The 21,462-nt window shown below is 49.3% G+C and overlaps 2 protein-coding genes across 2 annotated transcripts; both read left to right on the top strand.

Moving 5' to 3' along the window:
• Positions 1-418: 418 nt before the first annotated feature.
• On the top strand, positions 419-5,068 carry LOC112994511 (keratin, type I cytoskeletal 19-like). The gene is made up of 8 exons (XM_026118915.2): positions 419-1,032; positions 1,419-1,501; positions 1,884-2,040; positions 2,129-2,290; positions 2,636-2,761; positions 2,963-3,189; positions 4,196-4,312; positions 4,771-5,068. The coding sequence occupies exons 1-7, from the start codon at positions 499-501 to the stop codon at positions 4,281-4,283; spliced, it is 1,377 nt and encodes a 458-aa protein (XP_025974700.2). The 5' UTR covers positions 419-498; the 3' UTR covers positions 4,284-4,312; positions 4,771-5,068.
• Positions 5,069-11,430: 6,362 nt separating this feature from the next.
• On the top strand, positions 11,431-16,808 carry LOC112994512 (keratin, type I cytoskeletal 19-like). The gene is made up of 8 exons (XM_026118917.2): positions 11,431-12,086; positions 13,009-13,091; positions 13,656-13,812; positions 14,078-14,239; positions 14,673-14,798; positions 14,953-15,179; positions 15,497-15,636; positions 16,456-16,808. Exons 1-8 carry the CDS (start codon positions 11,490-11,492, stop codon positions 16,479-16,481), a joined length of 1,518 nt encoding a protein of 505 aa, XP_025974702.2. The 5' UTR covers positions 11,431-11,489; the 3' UTR covers positions 16,482-16,808.
• The last annotated feature ends 4,654 nt before the right edge of the window (positions 16,809-21,462 follow it).

The raw sequence follows: 21,462 nt of genomic DNA, 5'->3' as shown, positions 1-21,462 counted from the left end.
AAGCAACAGAAGAAATATAATGGAACTGGGCCAAACAAGCGGGGTCAGACAGGGCCGCAGGCAGCTCTCCCACAGCTTTCCCTTTCCGGGTAGACTTGCCCACGTCAGGCTGGACAATTACTACGATGCTTCATTCACCGGGCACTCTTGGGTACTGTTTCCGTGTCACTGTTGTTTGGTTGTCATCTCAAGTCAAACCTGATGATTCAGGAAGTAACATTTTTGATGTAGTTTTGAAACACGCTTCTGTTAACCAAAGCACCTTTCTGTTGTGGGATTTCTGGAGACAAACATCTTTGGGGAAGTATTTCAGGCTCAGAAAAAAATAGCACTGGCCAGGTCACAAGAAGGAAGAACAAGCAGCCCTGCTCCGGTGGTGGCATCCCCTACGGAAGGTATAAATAGAGAACCGTGAGGACAGCGTGATCGCAGTCTGATCCCGCAGCAATCAGTGCAGCTTGCTCTGGGCTCTGTGCCGGATCCTCCGTTGCTCTCGCTATGAGTTGCGGCATCAGGCAGGTCATTGCTACCTGCTCCCAGGGCAGAAGCAGCGCTGGCAGCTCTGCTGCTGGTAACGGAAGAAGGGTTTCCTCTGCCTCCTCTGCCACACAGACTGCCCATGACTTGGGTGGTGCAGCTGGCAATTTTTCTGGTGGCAGTTTAAGCGAGGCTTTAATGGGAAAGCAACCGAATGCTGGCAGCAGCACGGGTGGCAGCTCTGGAGCGACCCAGCAGGCTTGTTCGACCACGGGATTCAGCGGTGGAAGCATCTGCACTCGAGGCCTCGGTGGTGGATTCACCAGAGCTAACGCTGGTTGCGGTGAGGGGATCTTAGTCGCTAGCAATAAGAAGGCGACGATGCAGAACCTCAACGACCGCCTGGCCTCCTACCTGGACAAGGTGCGGCTCCTGGAGGGAGAAAACGCCGATCTCGAGTGCAAGATCAGGGAGTGGTACGCTAAAGTGGGCCCCAGCTGCGAACCACGGGACTACAGCTGTTTCCATAAAGAAATTGATGATCTTCAAAACCAGGTAAATCATTATTATTCAAGTAAATGCTAACATTTCTTTGGGCTTCCCTTTGATGTGTGGATAGACCGAATCCAAACGGCAGAGGCAGTACCTCGGTCTGTGGAGGTGCCCGTGAAGCAGCGGTTTACAAGGAACTACCACAATTTGCGAGACAAGCGCTGGGTACTTGCAGGGAACTGAAGCTGCAGCACAGCCTGCTCAAACACGCCAGCGTGCAGATCTCCCCAGTGAAATGCAACTAGTTTTAACTGATTAATAATCCCAATACATGAAATAGTTATAAAATAACTGGGTTGCATTATCCCAGGTAGGTGTTTTCTCCAGGGCCTTTCTGCAGCCGGAGGAAGCTGCACGCCCAAACGTCTGTTCTGCGTTTTCTTTTCCAGATCCTGTGTGCAGCTATGGAAGCTAACAAAATTATTCTGAATATTGGTAACAACAGGATGACTGTGGATGACTTCAGAGTGAAGTGAGTACAGCCCTGTGCTGGCCGGAGCGGTTCACGCTGCCCGCAGAAGGGCAGGGGCGAGATGCTGGTGGGGAAATCCTAACGGTGCTGGGGCAACAACGAAGTTGCTTGCGATGCTGCCACATTAAAACGCGGATCTATGTCAAGGCATGGATCTCATTAACAGTGTTCATCACATAGCATGCCTCAGGTGAAAGAAGCACTTGGTTCTGATTTTTTTCACAAGCTCAACTCACAGGTAAAGTAAGTGGGCACAGCTGGTCTCTGCCGAGCAAGCAGGCACCAGCCTGAAACACCCCTTCAGAAACGCAGCTGGACGGCAGCAAGGGACTTGCCGCGGCGTGCCGACGCACTGACTTTTCTTTGCTGTCTGTGGCTTCAGGTACGAGACTGAATGTGGCCTCCGGCAAACCGTGGATGCGGATATCTGTCACCTGCGCCCCGTCGCGGATCAGCTGGCCAGCTGCAAGACTGATCTGCAGCTACAGTTTGAGGCCTTGACCGAAGAGGTGTGTTGTCTCAAGAAAAACCACGAGGAGGTGAGATTCCCCTTAAAGAAATGAGAAAAAAGGAGGAAAGTGTCCCCCGAGTGTGCCTAGCGCTGACACGGCACATGTATTCCTGCAGGAAATGAGCTGTCTGAGGAAACAAGCCACTGGCAACGTGAGCGTGGAGGTCAACGCCTGTCCCGGCCCAGATCTCAGGAAGGTCCTGGAGGACTTGAGGTGCCAGTATGAAGCCCTGATGGAGCGCAACCGCAAAGAGACTGAGCAGTGGTACGCCTGCAAGGTACTAGGCACAGGCAGAGCTGTACCCTGCTCTGCCCGTTGGGGGAAAAGGGAAAAACAAGAGAGGTTAACAACACAGACTGGAGATGTTTTATTATCAGCAGTTCCGTCGAGCATGTGCTCAGCATCTAACTACACTGTCCAAGTACAGTGCTCTTCTGTGCATGGCAGAAGGGCCACTGCATGGTGTTGCAGGGTGATAACGGAACAAATGGTGGGCTTCGGACTTGGGGACACTCGGTACACTGCAGCGCGTGCAGGCGCAGCACGGTGAAGCGCTCTGGGGCAGCGAGCAGCCGGCTGCTACGGCGCAGTGAGCTGAGGAGTGTCCTTCCCAACTTTTCAGGTAGAGGAGGTGAAAGCGGAGGTCATCACGAGCAGCCAGGAGATAGAGTCAAGCAACAAAAAGGTCACGGAACTGAGACGTCAGCTGCAGGCCTTGGAAATCAATGTACAAGCCCAGCTCCACCTGGTAGGTGATGCCACGGCCGTTCGTATCTCAGACTCCCCAGCTCTGTTTAGAAAGCTGCACAATTGGGGTCAAACAGCTGAGACACACTGCACGAACACGTTTTAGTATGATTTCTCAGCTAAAAAGTCCCAGCTTCCTGTGACCAGATGGGCTAAGCCTGCAAGCGTACCCAAGGTGCCTTTTTCTTGTTTCCATTCTCAGAAAGAAAACCTGGAGTCCTCTTTGGCAGAAACTGAATGTCACTACAACAAACACCTTGCTGAGCTGCAGAGCCAGGTCTCCTGCGTGGAGCAGCGGCTGGCTGAAATACGAGCAGAAATGGAGTGCCAGAACCAGGAGTACAAGGCCCTACTGGACGTCAAGTGCCATTTGGAGCAGGAGATTCAGACCTACCACTGCCTGCTGGAGGGGGGACAGCAGGACACCGTGTATGCAGACCACAGGCAAACCCGGGCATAGTAAAATCTCCCTCCTTTGACTGCTAGAGATAGGAAAGCTTGTCGTATAAGTGGTAGAAATAGCACTGTGCTGAGGAACCAGTACTGACCTGTTACTAGACGGGGCTCACTAGCAGATCACGAGGCATTTGAAAATTTGGCTCTCATAAGCATCCAGGGTGTAAGCCAAAGATCATTCCCTCTTTGGGCAGCAAAGACAGCCAGGAGTGCCTCTCACGGCCTGTCCTCTGTGCGGTGCAGCACCTCACATCACTGCAGGGTGATTCACTGTGAGCTGCGCAAGGTCTTTTATGAAAAGTGGCATTTAACTAAGTTTTATTGCCTTTGCCACTGCTAGACAGGATTAGGGACTGGCAGTTAAATGAACTGAAACGATATATTATGTAAATATTTTCAGTCTCACACAATGATTTTAATTAAAGTTTTGGGAAATTTAATTTGTATGCAAAGCAGTTGGCTCTTCCCATTGACTGAGATTTTGAAACAGTGAGGCCTGCTGTTCCTCTCATAAACGGCTGCATACACATAAAACCGGCCTGAGCGCCCACCTGCTCCAGTAGTTTGGAAAAAGAGGTATTTTAACGGCAGTGCCCTGAGGTGGGCTCTCACGGGCTCTCCAGTCCTAAATTAGCAATGTGAAAAATCAGCTGCTGTTCCAAAATGCTGGCTGCAAGGGATGAGATGACAGCGTCAGAGCCGCTCGCAGAGCCTCAGGCGATCCGGAGCGTGTTGAGACGGAAGGGCAAGAGCTGCCAGGCGGACAAGCAGGAGGGAGGATGCTCCAGGTGTTGCTTTTAATGACCCTCACGTCCAAAGGGCGAAAGGGAACCCTGCCTGGGCCTTACCCCCCACGAGGCCCACGGTAGCTGACGACAGGCAGCTAAGGCCACTGCTAGAAGCAGCTCCAGGCCGTGGGGCAGGTCCCCAGCGTGTGACTGACGGGCACTTTGGTCAGCAGAGCTGTCTCCCTTCACAGAGGACCAGCGGGAAGAGGAGCCCCTGCAACGTCAGCTGGGAGAAGCGGTGGGCTTAAAGCCAGCCTGTGTCAGCCAAGCCTGCCCTAAGCCTGTTCGCTCTGGTGAGGACGTGCAAGGTGAGGTGTCCTCTAGAAGCCTGTAAGTGTGACCTCGAGTTGCTTCTCTGGTCCTGCTATTTACCTGGGGAAGAGGAGCACGAGAGACCTCCAGGCTCTTCTGGGGTGGTAAAGAGGGGCTGGAGACGGTTTCTTTTTCCTGGAGAGAGTCAGGGAAAGGGAGTGGGACATGCGGGATGGTGGCTGTGGTTGCTGGTGGCGGAGCACAGTGGTTAGCTGGGCTACAGCAGATAGCAGCAGGGAGGGGTGCACCTGGGGGACATTACAAACTTACACGTGGAAAAGACTTTTCATACTGGGGGATTACCAGTAGCAAATATGTTTAAACAAGTCCTTCAGCACAACACAAAAATGAAAGACTGGTGGGGGAATCGAGCAAGGGGGAATTCAGGAGAAAGACGAAGGAGAATGTGGAGGAAAGCCCTGAGAAAGCCATGCGTCCTGCTCTCCCTGTGCAGGTCACTGCAGACAAGAGCTCCCTGCCAATCCCACTGCAACTCCTCTAAGATGACCTGAAGAACAAACCCTTTGGAAAAAGCAAGGCAAAAATAACCTGAGAGTCCTCAGTTCTGCTTATGGCACCGGCTGGAAGGGACTTCTGCAGAAGGGCTGCCGCTGCCTTCCTGCCTGCTGCCTTCGTCCTGCCACGCTGCTTTGATCCAGCCACTGATCTTGCTTGGGCGAACCTGCACAGCAGTTGGTCGTCTACTAACTACCAAAGCTTGTCTCTAATAAATCTTGTGACTGAGAAACCATTTCTAGAAGTAAATTATTATACAAGTATTAAAAATACTGTTACACAGATAGGGATGTTTATCATACAGTTTTGGCTAGAAATCCACCTGAGGTCAGCGCTTCCGCAAAGCAATCCTTACAAAGAAAGAAAGAAAAATATTGTGCAACGTTCCCACCCGCCACACTGTTCCCCCTGACTTCAGTGGCTGCAGGAAGGTGAAGAACGGGAAAAGCTGATGCCGTGGAAAGGTACATTTGCTGCCAGAGAAGGAAGCATAAGCTAAGACATGAAGTAGAAGGTGATGAGGAAAGAGACAGTCAGGGAGCCTGGAGAGAGCACAGGGAAGGCGCTCCAAGGCAGTCTGACTAACGATCTTTCCCTGAAAGAGACTTCTGAGGGAAAACTGAGTTTTCATTAAACTAGGTGTGTGTATAATATAATACAATACAATACAATACAACACAATAAAATCAAGAATAACAAGTTCTCCCCAATAATACTGAGGCAGTAATTTTGAAAGCAAAGCTCTGCTGGACCTGACACACCTTTCTGGGGGAGAAAAACAATCCCCAGAGAAAATGCTAAATAAAGAACATCTAAACAGATTAAAAAAGAGAGGCGAGCAGGAATAACCAGCTGGCAATATGTGGGAAGATAAAAGGATGAGACAAACTAATATGTGGGAGAGAATTTTAAAAAAGCAAGATATAATAAACAGCCAGAAAAAGGTGGGAGCATTTTAGCACCACAAAGAAAGGAATCGCAAACACATCCAGGAGCACAACCGCATTTTGCTGCTTGTGCAAGCAAAGAATCAAGAACCTGCCCCTCTCCCCTCGCTAGCAGCAGTATCTTTCCTCCTGCAAATGCATCAGACGGGCTGTGAACGGTGGCGATGATCTCTGCTCCTCATCATGAGGTTCAATTAGCCTTTTTCTATAACCAAATATTTGATGGGGTTTGGTGACTGACCCTTTACGCAGGTCCAACATAAAGGCTTCCAACATGAAGGCTCTTTGCTCTGTACATGCTCTGCCCGTACATCTTGTCTCCTGTGCCCTGAGCTTTCGGTCCCCGGCTGCATGCTTCGTGCTTATGCAGCTCACTGCGCCGGCACCAAGAGCCAGGGCTAAGCGACCCAGGGAACAGCTCGAGCTGCCCCTCTGGGAGATGACACCTCCCCGGGTCTGTGTCCAAGCAAGAAGGTTCGCAGCTCTGCGGGGCAATTGCCGCAATGAGCTTCCGGACAAGGCTTCATGCTTAATACGCACCTGCTGCGCTCTGTACCTCCTGCTTCTGCACCACAATTATACGGCGCGTTTCAACAGCATTTAAGCTGTCTCAGTGTTCACACAGCATCTCTGAGGTCACTGTATTAAATGATAGGCAGAAATAAAAAGATGCCTTCACTGCTCAGTGAGTTTAAAACCTGGCCAATGAGAGGAAACGATGACTGTGGAAACAGTATGGGAAGAGAAGGTGAAGAGAAGATAGATGAAATGCAGAAGATGCAGCGCATGGGATGACAGGACAAGAAGTGACCGGGACGCTGAGTGCCCACTCCCGCAGGCGAACTTCAACCACATCCCAAACACGCAGCCCCTCACGTTAGCACACTGGCAGTGCAGCTTGTACGGCCGGGGTTTTCTCTTTATTTAACGTGCAAATCTTGTAAAGCAAGAGTGCATGAGAGACAGAAAGCCAGGCTTACGGTGTAAGGTTGGGGGAGGAATTTAAGGACAAAAAGAGAGGGAGCGGGTGCCCCAGAGAGCAGAGGTGGCCCCAAGTGTAGATGGTATCATGGGAAAAAGCCCCGAAGGTTGAGCAGGGGCGTTACGTTAACACTCAGATCGGTGAGCAGGAGCTGTCGGCATCGGCAGCAGCAGCTGTACGGAAGGAAGAGGGAACGCTCTGCTCCTGCTCCGGCAGGGACTGTCTCTGTCTTACAGAGAGAAAAGATGACGTGAATTACAATATCATCAGGAAAAACCCCTGAGGAGTGAATGTAGCAGAGGTTTAAGACATCAGTGAAGAAACAGAAAGAAACCAACCGATTTTGCAAACTGCTAACGCTGGAAATGAGCCAGGAATTAAGGACTGCACCGAACAAGCAATTACACACGATTACAAGCACTAAGCATTTTCAACATGAGGATATATTTTGGTGTGTAATATATACTGTATAAACTATAATTTTTCTATTAATGCCTATTTTACGAAGCACACAGACAGGTACAGTCCCACTCACACCCACAGTAACTATCTGTGGGGACTGTATTTTTGTTTATTGGCTTGTGTAACATTTATAACGAATCAGATATGAGTAAACTACTACTATAACCAAGCGGTAGATTTCTCAGCCCAGTATGCTGTAAAATATCATATAAACTGTCCTTATCAACCACATATTGAGAGTATATTGAAAATATGGAAGTTTTAGTACAGGTATTAAATAAAAAGAAGAGGGAACTCTCTGCAGAGGCTCTGGCCGGCAGACGCCTTTGGCTACCTGTCTCTATTGCACTGCTGGACAGTATCTGAGCTCGAGAAGCAGTTAATGTTCCAGTTCTGCTTGGCAGGTTCTGTGTCGACCCACGTGGCTCTGCCAGCCAGGACCACAGGCTAAAGCCTCGTCTCTCCTCCGGCCTGGACTGCCCCCAGCTCTCCAGGCTGGGGGGAAAGTGCCTCGGGTTCGGCCCCCGGCAGCGCTCCCGCCTGCCCCCGACACCAGCCCTCCTGTCCCTGCCCTGCCCGGGGAGCCCGCGGTGCTCGCAGAGACGCAGACGCTGAGAAGCCGGGCTGCACCGTCACCACCCGGCAGGCGCCGAGAGGAGACTAAAACCCTTCACAAAATGAATCAAGGGAGATGGTGCGAGCTCCAGCAGGGGAAACCTGGTTCTGTCCGTCTCCGTGTGCCGCTGCAGCTCTGCTGCATCCCTAGCAAATGTCCGGAGGTAGGTAGAAGATGAGAGCAGTCAGCAAAAAGGGAGCTAAAACAGAGTAACCACCTTCGTCTCAGAGGCGTATTTAAGAGCTAGGATCATGCTGTTACCAAGCTCGCTGCCGTAATTGTTTCACTTGCCTTACAGGAGTTTTGCTAAGTGTGGTAGGTATAAACCAATGAGTCATTAGCCAGAAAAAAGCCATGGTCTGCATTTGAAAGATGGGAGCACGAGGGCTGGAGCCGGCTCAGTATCACATCAAAGTAGCATTTAATAAGTGATGCCTAATGGCTATTATGCAAATTATTACTGGTAATTACAAGTGACAAGATAAAATCCTATTTCAGTGTGTGGTTGCACAAACATCACCGAAGCAATGCTGAGGAAAGCAAAGTTCCCTCAGATCAGACACACCCTCCCCGCAGCCGACACGAGGAACATTATCTTGTCAACTCCGATAAGCAGGACAAGCAGGACACGGAAGGGACAGGCTGACGCTCTGCGAAAGGGCTGCACGTTGTGACAGTCACAGCTCCAGAGGAGCAGGTGCCACTGCCCACAACGGCACTCGGAAACGTAGCGTCTTCTTGCCTTCTCCTGAGCGGCCCGTCACTGCCTGTCCGTATTTACGTGTATTAACTCTTCACCCGCTCTCAGATCTCCCTCTTCTCCGCCGTAGTGCCCACAAAACGTAACGAGGTTCGCACTAACGCTGGGCTGACACCACCGCTAATTACGCTGGCTAACAGCGTCTCATCGTTTCCTTTACTTCTGTTTCCGAAACCATTTGTTCCCTCCTGTCTTATATTTAGGTCCTAAATCCTTTGGGAACATTTTTGTGTCTTGGGCACATTCAGTCGTTATCTGCGTGGTTCGGCCCCGAGACTGCTCTCCCGGGCTACAGCAACACGAGCAATAACCAAAGCGGCAGTGAAGTCATCAGTTCCGTGGGGAAAATCACTGGTACCGGTGGGTGTTTCAGAAGACGACGGTGGCTCACAGCTAGAGAAGGCAACAGCAAGGCACGGCTCTGCCTGCTCCACGGCCAGGTCTCAGCGCCGCGCCGGGGAGCCCGGACGCCACTGCGAGGGGCAGCACCACCGCACCCCGCCGCACGCCCCGCCAGCGGAGCCGGTTTTAAAACACAGCGTGGTTAGTCAGGGCCGGGGGTTCGGATGTGTTTGCCTGTACCGGTCCCATGCTCCACGTCCCAGGGAAACAGGCAGGAGCACAGCAAAGCTCCGAAGGACGTACCTATACCCCAAATCTGAGCACTTGGGAAGAGCTGTACGACTGTTCCTACTCTTCGCTGGTAACAGGGGATTCTGCAGCCTGCAGACCTTGGAGCCAGGACACACTTAACAGGTTGATCAACGTTTTCGATCAAGGTTCTGTGGAGCAAGGCCCATCCCCTCCTCCCATTAGGTACCTGCTAAAGAAGCAGGTGCTCTTTGCCCACGCACGGAGAAATGGGTTTCTCCGATGGCTTCCCCTGAGCCTCAGACTCCGAAAGGGAGGAAAGGCAGCCTCGGCACGAAGCACCGCTCTCTGCAGACCGCTGTTAGCTCATTTCTTCTGAAACCTACACGGCAGAAGCAGAGCTCCGAGCAAGACGTTGTATTAATTTCTGTTGGCTCTCACAGCCGCACCCTGTCTCCAATTATATTCCTCAAAATGAATGATGAAAGCCACATTTACTCTCTTTTCTCCTTTCTGCTCATGATTTTAATGATTGTGAGTCCACGCTGCGTGGGGGGAGCAGGGGGATGTGTCTCGGGGGACGACGGACTTGTTTTTCAGGCACTGCCCTCTTAGTCAGGAGTCTGAGCTCCGACACAGGCTCCAGCTCTGTCCTTCAGCAAGTTATGCGCTGCATGAATAATGAATGTTGCAGGATGCTGCCAGCCTTCTGTAGGCATCTTTTTATCATTTTTGATCTAAATAAAGAAATACATTAGCTCACTGGAGACAAGAGAGTCCTACCTTATGCTCGTGAGAAGATGATCAAATTTATGTAAGCTTGGGGACACTCTGCCACAATGGTGACGGAAGCCACCTAACTGCATGCACTGCACGCCTTCCCACCAGTAAGGCAGAGGCGGCTGAGGGTACAAACGTCGGGTTTCTCTGCCCTTCTCCCCTGAGCTGACGGTTCCCAGGGCGCCCTGACAGCTGTCGCACTCACCACAAAACTACGTTTATCACAACCTCTCCTGCAACTTTGCATTTGGACACATTGCAGTCGAGGGTTACCTGTGGGTAAGAGTTGCTCGGAAATGCCATCCTGGAGGGAACACAAACCTTCGTCCCCTGGAGAGCACAATATCCTCTCATTGTGGCTGTCTTCTGGAGAAAGATACTTCCACTGGCTAATCCAGTTCCCCGAATCCTCTTCTGGGTGTTGCTTGCCTGGCTCTGGAGATCGTGCTCCCAGGACTAGCCAGACTGTGCTAATATCTGTTATAACTCCGAGAATCTCAGTTAAGAAATGTGGAAAGCCTTTCTCCTTTTCATTTTGCGCCCAACACAACCTTAGACATTACTAATGGCAGAGACCTGCTGGATCACATCGCAGTCCATCCAGGGAACTGGATAAATCGCCCATGGACACTCCCTTTCCCATCACCTCTTTCTTATCTACAGTCACCGCAAATTGAAGAAGCGAGGAAAGCAATTACATTAACTGAAAAAAAACGTTAGCGAAGTAGTTAAAGCAACTTCAGCCTACACTGAGCCCATGTGACATCTAGACACGGGGGTGAACGGGACTCCCAGTGTTCAGCAGGCTCGCTCTTCGCAGACTGAGCAAGGCGATTTTTTGCAGACGCATGACCAGAGAACCAGACCCCCTGGGGGATTGCCTCGGTGATTTAAGACATATCGCAGTAAAGCATGCATTAGACCTACCCTCTGTAACGGTGCCAAGCGGCAGACGATGTCTATACCACAATATCCCTGCTCTTCTCACTACTACGGTCACTATTATTCATGCTTTTCAGAAGTAAGAATTTATATTAAGTTTCCATTTTTATTCTACATACTCTACCACAGCGTGTGATATTAAAATGTTTACTGGACTAAGAATAAAATAAATACAAATTAATAAAAGATAAAAGGCACTTTGATGTTACAAATACCAATGTTTCTTCTTTGTGCATAATCTAGGGCAACTTTTTTTCTTGACTTGTTGCAAAGTTTGCATCATACAAAAAGCTGATGACTCATAAAACATTTTATTTTTTGGAAGAAGCTGCTGACATGTAAAGTATCTTCCTTGTGAACTGGGATTTCTAGAGGGAAACTGCCTCTGGGCTATTTATTCTTGGCATAAACAACAAGACTAGCCAGCCCCATGGGAAGAAGAAACACCCTATGCGTGACACCCCCTCTGGAAGGTATAAATAGAGACCTGCGGCAGCAAACAACCTGCAGTCTGATTCAAATATCAAGCTGTGCATCTCGCTTTGGGCTTTGGGTCGGAGCTGCAGCTGTCCTCAAAATGAGCTGTAGTGTCAAGCAGACTACCGGCTCTCTCCGGGGCAGAACCAGTGGTGGCAGCTGTGTTATCGGTGGCAGTGGTGGTGGTGGAGGCGCACGGATTGCCTCAGTCTCCTCCGGAAGATACACGACCTGTGGGATAGGGGGTAGCAGAGGGTTTTCTGGTAGGAGCTACTGTAGCGGTGTAAATTACGGAGGAGGACTGAGCACTGGCAGTTTGGTTGGCGGAAACTATGGAGGCAGCTTAGGAGCTGGTGTCCTCGGAGGATGTTCAGGCATTGGATTCAGCGGTGGCAGTGTCCGCTTTGGCGGTGGCATTGGCGGTGGCATTGGAGGTGGCATTGGTATTGGCCTTGGTGGCGGGGTAGTTGGAGGTAGTTTTTCTGGCGATGGCATTCTTCTTTCTGGCGATGAAAAAGTGACCATGCAGAACCTTAACGATCGCCTGGCTTCTTACCTGGACAAGGTGAGGTGCCTGGAACAAGAAAATGCTGACCTGGAGTGCAGAATCAGGGAGTGGTATGCCAAGCAGGGCCCTTTCTGTGAGCCCCGGGACTACAGCTGCTATTATAAAGAAATAGAAGATCTCCAAAACCAGGTAATGTCATTTCTCAGCTGTTTTCTCCCTTGCAAACTTCTCCTGCAGTGCTGTTTCACAGCTTAGTGCTATTTCATTGCTGTAAAATGCTTTTTGTAAACACACATTAAGGCAACTGCCTCTAGAAAGCCCTAGAGCTCACTGCGAGTGCTTGGACCGTTTCCATTGCTTTCATTCATCAGATTTATTTGAAGGGGAAAATGTTATGTGCATAGAATACATCTGGACTGGCTCAGTAGTCTTTCTGAATTAGGCTTGTGCCAATATGTTTAAATAGATATATGCCAAGAAAGCAACTAAAAGAGAAATAAATAATGAATCACATTCATTTGCCTATATTTACAGTATTCTGCCATCAGTCTTGCAGAATTCCAGCTAACTGTTATTTCCTTTTTCTTACAACTTTACTCTTGTTTACAGAACTGGAAACTACTGGTCATCTAAACAAAATGCGAGCAAAGAGAGCATTGCCATGATGCATATTGGATATGGAATTTAAAATTAAAACTTTTTTTTCCCAAACTCTGTTAGGGAAAAATTCTAGGATGTCAATGCATTAAAAAAGAATGAAGTGAAAAGAATCCAGTAAACAAAGGGACAGAATGAGACAGATACGTAATTAAGTCTTGAAACACAGCTTTTAAATCTCTATCTAGGAATGTAAGATTTATGTTTAAAATGTTAGGTGGATCATGGCAGGCACTGACAACACTGATTATACTTCCATAACTGTCTGCATGTGAACCATGTATTCTGGCATTTTAATGCCCTCCACCGTACTTCACTGAACACTCGCCCCTGTGACTGCTAACCAATAGCGAAAAGAAAAAAAAGAGGGAGCGAGAGAGAGAGAGAGAGAGAGAACACTGTGAGCCTGAGGATACAGGGAAGAGACTTACTCTTTAAGCCTATTCTTTTCCAGATTGTCTGTGCAACCATAGAAAACAACAAGATCATTCTGAACATCGATAACAGCAGGATGACAGCCGATGACTTCCGAGTGAAGTGAGTGTCCCCGTGGCAGACGGCTGCCCCGTCCTCTCCCCGCAGACTCGCAGGAGAAGGAGCTCAGCGAGGTCTCCGGGAGTCCCCTGGTCAGGAAGGCTGGGGGCTGTGTAGAAAAGCTCTTTCACCCTTTGTCTCCAGAGCTGCCTTACTTAGGGTCATTTCCAGGATGGAAAGCTGGGGGCAACACAGTCTTTTTCCGGGGAGATAAGAAACAGTTCTTCAGAAGCATCCAGCAGAAGGGATTCGCGGACAGGGAGCAGTGCAGGTTCACGTGAGCTGATGTTCTGGCACACGGTGTTTATCAAAAGGGAAGTTTTTATTTTCTCTTGTTGGAGTGCAGAAACCTGGCGAGTGACACCTCTGCCACAGTAAAAAAGTTCTGTAGAAAGCTGACTGAAGGTAGATGTTGATGGACCAAGCCTCAAGACTGCTTTCCTTAGCATCTTGTCAGGCTAGTTAGGAAAACAGCTTAAGAAAGACTGAATCAGGTTGATGGTCACATCAAAAAAGAGCAAAATGTTGGGGTCAAACGCTGACTACTCTTTCTTGCCCATGATTCAGGTACGAGACGGAGCTGGCCCTTCGCCAGAGCGTGGAGGCCGACATTAACGGCTTGCGCCAAGTCCTGGATCAGCTGACTCTCTGCAGATGTGACCTGGAGGCGCAGCTGGAGTCCCTGCGCGAGGAGCTGTGCTGCCTGAAGAAGAACCACGAGGAGGTAGGGCGCTACCCCGTCACGTAAAGGAGTGTTGCTGTTAATTCATCCAGTATCCAGGATTCTCCCTCTTCCTGGTCCCCAGCCCTGCACTGCTGGCTGCGGAGGGTTTCCAGCCACAAGCGGTTGATGGAGATGGTACACGTGGGATAGGAGCTGTGAAGAAGAGGGCCTCTGCTGGGGCCATGCTCCTCCTTACAGGGAACTAGGCTCCCTCAGTTGTTTTCCTTTTTTTTAAAAAATAACACGATTTGGGTTGTGTTTCCAGGAAATGTGCTGTCTGAGGAAACAAGCGACCGGAGATGTGAGTGTGGAGGTCAATGCCTGTCCCGGCCCAGACCTCAGGAAGATCCTGGAGGAGATGCGGTGCCAGTACGAAACACTAATTGAACGCAATCGCAAAGAAGTTGAGGATTGGTATGAGTGCAAGGTGAGTCAGCTTTGGCTTTCCCAGGCTAACAGAAAGGCAATTGCTCTGCACAGGTTTATTTTAAGTTAAAACCATATAACATACTGTGGTCATGTTTAGCATTGATTTAAATTGACCAAACAACCGAAGGGATACTGCTACTTTCAAAGCGCTGCATCCCTTTCATGGAGGGACAGGGACTGCTGCACGTTAGCGATACCTGAGGCTGGACCTCTTTGAATAGCAGATTGGGAGTGAGAAGACTCTGACAGCAGCACTGTGAGAAGAGCAAGAGGAATTGCAAGCAGGATTTACATGCCATTAAGCTGGGAGTTCACCCAAACTCCTCTCATTTCATGTTTTTTGCTAGCTTCTCTGCTATTTCTTTAATATTTGAGCTGACTTTACACGAAAGCATTCCCTGAAGCTCTTATTCTGGATTGGTGATTTTCAGATTGAGGAGGTGAATCGGGAGGTTATTACAAGCGGCCAGGAGGTAGAGACGTGCAACAACCAGGTCACCGAGCTGAGACGCCAGCTGCAAGCCCTGGAAATCGATCTGCAGGCGCAGCTCAGCCAGGTGGGTGGTGAGCTCACGCAGAGCCCAGCTGCCTTACAGCTATGCTTTGGATAAGTCCAATCTCACTGTCTATTTTGGAAAGCTGACATCAGGATTTGTTGTTAAACGCAATGCTTATCATGCCTCTGTGTACTGTGCTGCATTCGTTTCTCAGAGGGACAACCTGGAAGCATCTCTGGCTGAGACAGAGTGTCGCTACAACAACCACCTTGCTGAGCTGCAGAGCCAGATCACATGCGTGGAGCAGCAGCTGGCGGATCTGCGCGCAGAAATGGAGTGCCAGAACCAGGAGTACAAGATCCTCCTGGACGTCAAGTGCCGCCTGGAGCAGGAGATCCACACGTACCGCTGCCTGCTGGAGGGCGGACAGCAAGACCTAATGTAAGCAGACTTTAGATACACCAACAGATACAGTAAAATACTTGTGTCCTGGGTATTTTAACAGAACAGCAAAGTGAGTAGTAAGTGCGGGCACTGCATCGCCTTTTTGCCCTTACTGAACTATTTGGGCTGCCTGGTAAGCGATGGCGATAACCCGCTTCCCCACCCTGTGCTGTGCCTTGCTGCAAGAAGAGAGCTCACTGCAGGACTCTGTCCAAGAGGAAAACAGACTGAGAGCAGCAGTGACGATGAACAAACTGTAGTTCTAACTTATCTGTGATCTCCTTCACTAAAATGTTATTTTCCTGTCCCCTTAGTCAGCAAGGAATCAGCCAGTCTTCAGGTCTAGGAGGAGGTGTTGCAAGAACAGGTGGAATAGGAGGAGGAGGCATCATCAGAACGAGCCACACTTACACCTCATCTTCCCAGATACCTTGTGCAGCTGCCGAGATACAAGGTAAGAACTGCCACCCCGATTTCCAGTCTCCTCTTTTCTAGTGCAACAAGGACAAGCAGCAACAAGGATCTTTCCAACGCTCCTCCTCCAAGTAGCTCACAGGGGCTATTGGCAAGTTTTACTGAGGTTACTGGGAAAAGCACGACGGGAGGCCGCACCGGAGCACTACAGCGAGGGCCTTGGGGGAGCGGGCAGTGGCTGTAACCGCTCTGAAGCCTGAGAGCTGCAAAAAAGGGAGGAAGGGGAAGAGGGATAAGAAAGGAAAAGGACAGAGAGTCAGCAGGCGGGCAAGCCACAGACAGAGGACAAGGGGAAAGGAGTGACATGAAACCTGGGGCAGAGGAAAGAGCAGTGGAAAGGAGAGCGCCCTGAAAACAGAGACGAAGCAGCAGCAATGACGGGAATACTGACAGAAAACTGCTAGTACTATTTCAGGGGGACACTTCCAGCCAAATAGAAACAGAAATAAATAAATGCCGTGACAGTTGGTCCAGCAGAATGAGTGTGGGCAGGGGCATCGTTCTCAGCGGCTCTGGCAAGGACCCAGGACGCTGCTCCCTCGTCCAGGCTGCTGCCGGTACGACGCCTGCAGCCTGCACCACCCGGCAGCCTGATGCAGAAGGGCAGAGCGTGCTCAAACCAGCTACAAATCCCATCAGTCAGACTGGCAGGGAACAGCGAGGCCTTTCCAGGAAGGGCCAGGGTTTATTCAAATTCTAATAGAGCCGGCTTGTGAAACGATCACATGAATACAATGGTGGGGCAGGAAAGAATCTATTCTTGCTCAAAACAAATTAATATTTCCTTTGATCTCTCCAGTGCCTTGCAGAAGGATTTGTGACTAAGCAGAGAAACAAGAATATCCTACAAAGGATCCCTGAAGCAGAGTCATGGATAAAGAGAGAGAATATTTACTGTATGCTGCTGCCAAGAGCAAGGAGCACGCTCCTTCCTATCACTCAGCAACGCTAAGCAACGCTTCGGGGGGATAAGCAGAGCACTGGGCCGCTGTCTGCTTTGTTTTGCTACTTGCTTTTTCCAGTCTGTATTGCTGCGTGTGCCCAGTCGCCATGATCATTACTTGAGTTAAACAGTACTATGATCATTAATGTACCTGCCGGTGAAAAAATGTTTCTAATAAAACCTTGCTTCTGCCTGATGCAATCAAGAAATCTGTGTCTGCAAACTGATTCCCTTCAGCAAACCAGGTGCCGATCCAGGTGCAAAGCACATCCTCAGCCAGGCCTAAGACTCCGCAGTGGCCCCACAAGGAAAAGGTGGAAACCCCACCACAAGGGTCACTTAGGCTGCTGGAGACCACAGTCACTTGAGAACAAAGCTGCTGGGCCCGCAGGAGCCGGGGAACGGCCTCGCTGACCTGGCAAGTCTCTTCCAGCTCCCCCCTGCCAAATCTGGGAGCAGACATTGCCCTTTCCTGTCAGGCCTCCTCCACGATGTGCATGGACGGCCCGTTCAGGCAGATGCCTGTGCGCTTCCCACAGCATGTTTCGCTAAAACACAAATTTAGAAAAAATGTATAGAAAAATAAGGAGAACTTAGTGTGGCTGAAAGTCAGCGATGGAACAAGTGGGGACAGACTGCCTCCGCCCCAGCCTAGTGCTACATCTGGGCCGTGTCCTCGCACACTGTCATCCAGCCTGGGCACTGAATAGGTCAGAGAGGAAACCTTGGTCTCTACGGCTGATTCGATTTCTGCTCAGACGGCTCATCTTCAGACCTATCCCTTTCACTTTACAGTTATCTTCCCCTTCGGAAAGGGACCTGAGGCAACAAAGTTATTTCCTATCTATTCCCACACAGTCACCGAGTTATCTCCTGGTCATCCTGCTTTGAGCAGAGGGGTCAACCTGAAAATCAGGAACTGCTGAAAGATCATCTTTTTATTAAACCTACCCTTTTTGGAGAACTGGGGAGGATGGGATGGAAGCTACATGAGCGCAGCTCAATAGAGAACGTGATGGAGAGGCTAGCTAGAGCCTTTCGATACACGGAGCCTTCATGTCTTAAACCTCACAAGCAAGGCAAAGATCACTCCCTCTTTGGGGCCCGACCGCAGCCGCGTAGCTGATGCCGAGTCAGCGTGGACCGGCGTGGCAGCACGTGCGCGTCCCGACACTGCCCCGCGCAGAGACGCCGCGGCGGCGGCTCGGTAACTCGGCCCCCGAGCGCTTGCGGCGGGTGCAGCCACGGGAGCCGTCTGCCGTGAGCCCGCAGAGACGTGCTGCGCTTCGAGTGCTTTCGGTTAAAAGCCGAAGAGCATTACGAGCTGGAGGGCGTTGAGCACTGAATTGCTTGCTGGAGCAGAACCCCGAGCAGTGATTGGGTTTGTGTCTCCACCCTGCACACTTACAGCTAACGCAGCAGCACTGGCCATGGCGACTGCAGCTTTAACTTTCCCGATGTACCGTAGTGCGGCTGTGACTTAGAGTCACGTTCGCTTATGAAGTGACTTGGCAAAGCAAACCCCCCTGGTTATTCCTTTGCTGATCCAAACTGGAGATTACAGAAGGGTCAGCCTCAGGGGGAAGAGGAGAGAGGGTGGAAAGACAGGAACATTTCAGAACCGTACGTAAAGTGTAACGCAGTGCACACTTTTCCAGCATCATTTTTTTTTCATGTAGAAACAGATTTCTCTGTTGTTGCAGAAATAGACTTAACATGATCTGAAACCTTCCAGAAAAGTAGCATCTCCAAGGCCCATAGACAGCAAGTGTCTGAAGCAGCTCAGTCATTAATGTATCAGGGAGCAGGTGAGAAGTGGCTTCCTCCTGCTGTAGAAACCCAGAGAGAGATTTCTCAGGGGTATGGCCATAGGTAGACGTTTTTAAACCAAGACTCTACAAAGTTTTCTCTAACATCTGTCCTAGCTCTCCAGAAAGTCTTGGACTTGACGCAGGAATACCTGGCTAGACATGTATGGCCAGTGCTTCACAAAGGATCAAGAGAGATACTTATACTGGTTATAGTGGTGAACTTCCACTGGTTAGACTCCTCTGTCTACGTCCACGTTGATTCTCAGATGTCTGGCTGAGAAGAAATCAGAAAGCAAATCTTTTCCCTGTTCCTTTCCCATTATCTTCTCCTGCCTTGTCCAATGCAAGGAAAGGCAGTAAAATAATTCCTTGCTGCTCTTTCTAGCCTCAGCCTTTTCCATCTTCCCAGGCCTCATACTCCCCTTTCTAAAAACACAAAGACACTCCATGGACACACTTCCAGTTTCCAGTCTTTTGGAAACTGTAGGCTATCCCCAATCTACCAAAGCTTGCCGCTTCCTTCTGGGAGCTCCAGCTGATTCCCACCAGGTCTGGGCTAGCTTCCTTCTCTTGCGAACTGCTACTGACATCTAGCTGCTCCGCCAGACTCCCCGTATTAATACCAAAGGCCTCCCCACCGGGCCCGAGAGGTGCAGAGCATGCATTTGCACAAAGAGGCTGCCCTAAATTCCTGGGAGGTGAAAGAGACCTAATGACACGGTCAGGAGGACTCTAATGATCCAGAGCTTATGAACATGCCTGTGGGAAGCCCCCAGGGATGTAGAGACTCAGCTCCTAAAACACTGTCGTGTTGGTAATGGACATACGAGTTGGGATGCGTCTGCAAAGCAGCTCATAAACAGGTAGCTTATGATAATCAGTTCCCCAGTAAAAAACACCCTGGAAACAACCCATATATTAGGGAGCTGCAAACCTTGGGCTGGAAATTGCATTTCCATGCGATTTTCATACTTTATGCTAGTCAGACTAGGCCTAGGAAGCTTATGAGTGTAAAGAACTGAGTGAAAAGAGGAGGGAAGGCTTATTTTAATTTTTTTTAGATCTTCATAATAATTTTTATTATTTTAAATCTTAACTAGTGCACAAAAAGGAGAAACAGCAAGAAACGGGGCAAGCGTGTGCTGCGCAAGGATCCTGAGCAGCACAAAGAGATGGGTCTAGCAGATGAAGCTACAGGCCCGCAGGCAACCGAAGCATGTCAGGAGAGCAGGAGCCATCCTCCCTGCCCTCTGCAATAATTCCTACAACAGGCATGTAGACATGCTCCACTCCCACAAAGGAGTAAGCCACCCCGTGTTTCTGCCTGCGTTTTTCCGATGTGCTAAAATGATAACCGTGAAGGAGAGGAAGGAACGTGTGCTCAGTCAATAAAGATGCTTGCTGCAGACAGCTATTGGGAAACTCCTGGAGAATCATACACAGGACAGGCAAAGCTTCAAGCAATGCAAATATTACACCAGTTTCGGTTCATTCTTACACCACACCCTGACTCCAATTATGCTCTGCAGTCTTAGCAATGAAATCCAGATATTCCTTCCCCTACACAAGAACTTCTTATTAAAGTTTTTACCTATTCTGAGCTTTGTTCCTTGGTATTTAGGGACTGAGCGGAGCATAACGTGGAAGGAAGGGTAGGCTGATACTCAGGCACTGCAGTCTGATTCGGGCGACCTTGGTTCAGCTATAGACTGTGCCACAAGCTTGCTCTTCATCTCTGAGTAAATCACTTTGAGTCTCTCCACACCTCTGTCTCCAGCCTGCTAGAGATACCACAGGAATGCTGCTGGCTTTCATTGCACTGGATAAACAACATCCAAGGATGCAGAGATAAGGGGAGGCATCTTAACAACTGAAATAAGGAGAGTGAGAGTAATAAACTAATGGGTAAATCCACAAATACTGGGACACTTCAGTCCTTCAGCAAATAGGATTATTTACTTGCCATAGTAATAGCTATTCCCATCCATAATCCTGGTATGGAGGAGGATGTGAACAAGAGGTTGATCAAACTTGTTCTTTGGTGAAGTGGGTTTGGCAGATTTCTTACAGTGAATGAGTAGTTTCAGGAAGCTGTGGAACACCTGTCTTGCTCAAGTGCAAGAACCAGCAGAACAGAAAACCAGGAGACAGAAACCAGTAGAAAGAGGTTCTCCTTGCAGTGAAGGCCACTGCTCTTGAATTTTTGAGATTATGCTGCTTGAATCTTAGCAAAACATCTCATGAAATTGAGCTTAGCCTGAATTTTGATGTCAGAAGAGTGGAAGGATTTCTGCTTTTTTAATTTCTCTGCCTAACTAAGAATTGGAGATACAAGTGACAGAACAGAACCTTTAGGCTGGATTTAACCCATCTGCTCCAAGCAAGAGTAGAACTGTACTGGGCTACATTTGCTCTGCCAGTTTTACCAACAATCCTGTCCTTATATTTCCTAGGACAGCAGTCCCAAGATCTCTCCTTAGAAGGCAGCGCATGTTGTCAGAAAAAGTGCCCATAGGATGTCTGAACTCCCAGTCACTCTTTCCAAAACCCCACCCTTCCCCAGCACTGATCACCATCCACGAAGATAAAAAACTACAGAAATCTTTCACTGAACAACAGGAAAGTACTTAAAGTAGTTTCTATGCTTTCTACGTAAGAAACAAACTGTGAATTACTGGAAAGTCACAAGATCACATACGAAGAGCCTTTGATCTATGCCCATTAGGAGATCACTCCACAGCCTCACCTGCCTCGCAGGAGAGCGTTCTGGAGTCGTCATTTTGCCAACGGAGAGATTTAAAGGTTAGTCTCAGTGTCTCTGATCTTTCCACAAAGTTCTTACATCATTCCTCATACATCGTTCCAGACTCAACTTCATATTTATTATTTCTTTTTCATCTTACATACTCCAGCATCAGCATCTTGCATGAAAACTGCTTATTCAATTCAATCAAATGAAAATAAATTAATGAGAGATAAAGAGCTCTTTGATGCAATAACCTTTAATGATTTCTTCCTGGTATATAATTTAGGACAGTGCTTTTCCTAGCTT

This window comes from Dromaius novaehollandiae, chromosome 22 (assembly GCF_036370855.1).
Source record: "Dromaius novaehollandiae isolate bDroNov1 chromosome 22, bDroNov1.hap1, whole genome shotgun sequence".
Classification (NCBI taxonomy): domain Eukaryota; kingdom Metazoa; phylum Chordata; class Aves; order Casuariiformes; family Dromaiidae; genus Dromaius; species Dromaius novaehollandiae.
Note: the sequence above shows the minus strand (reverse complement) of the source record. Positions and strands in the feature narration are given on the sequence as shown.

Excerpts from the sequence above, each read along its gene's own strand:
- LOC112994511 (XM_026118915.2), top strand. The coding sequence starts at position 499 with ATGAGTTGCGGCATCAGGCAGGTCATTGCTACCTGCTCCCAGGGCAGA. Across the intron at positions 1,502-1,883 it reads GTGGATGACTTCAGAGTGAA|GTACGAGACTGAATGTGGCC; the intron begins GTGAGTACAGCC and ends CTGTGGCTTCAG. Across the intron at positions 2,291-2,635 it reads AGCAGTGGTACGCCTGCAAG|GTAGAGGAGGTGAAAGCGGA; the intron begins GTACTAGGCACA and ends CCAACTTTTCAG.
- LOC112994512 (XM_026118917.2), top strand. The coding sequence starts at position 11,490 with ATGAGCTGTAGTGTCAAGCAGACTACCGGCTCTCTCCGGGGCAGAACC. Across the intron at positions 13,813-14,077 it reads TGAAGAAGAACCACGAGGAG|GAAATGTGCTGTCTGAGGAA; the intron begins GTAGGGCGCTAC and ends TTGTGTTTCCAG. Across the intron at positions 15,637-16,455 it reads TGCAGCTGCCGAGATACAAG|TGCCTTGCAGAAGGATTTGT; the intron begins GTAAGAACTGCC and ends TGATCTCTCCAG.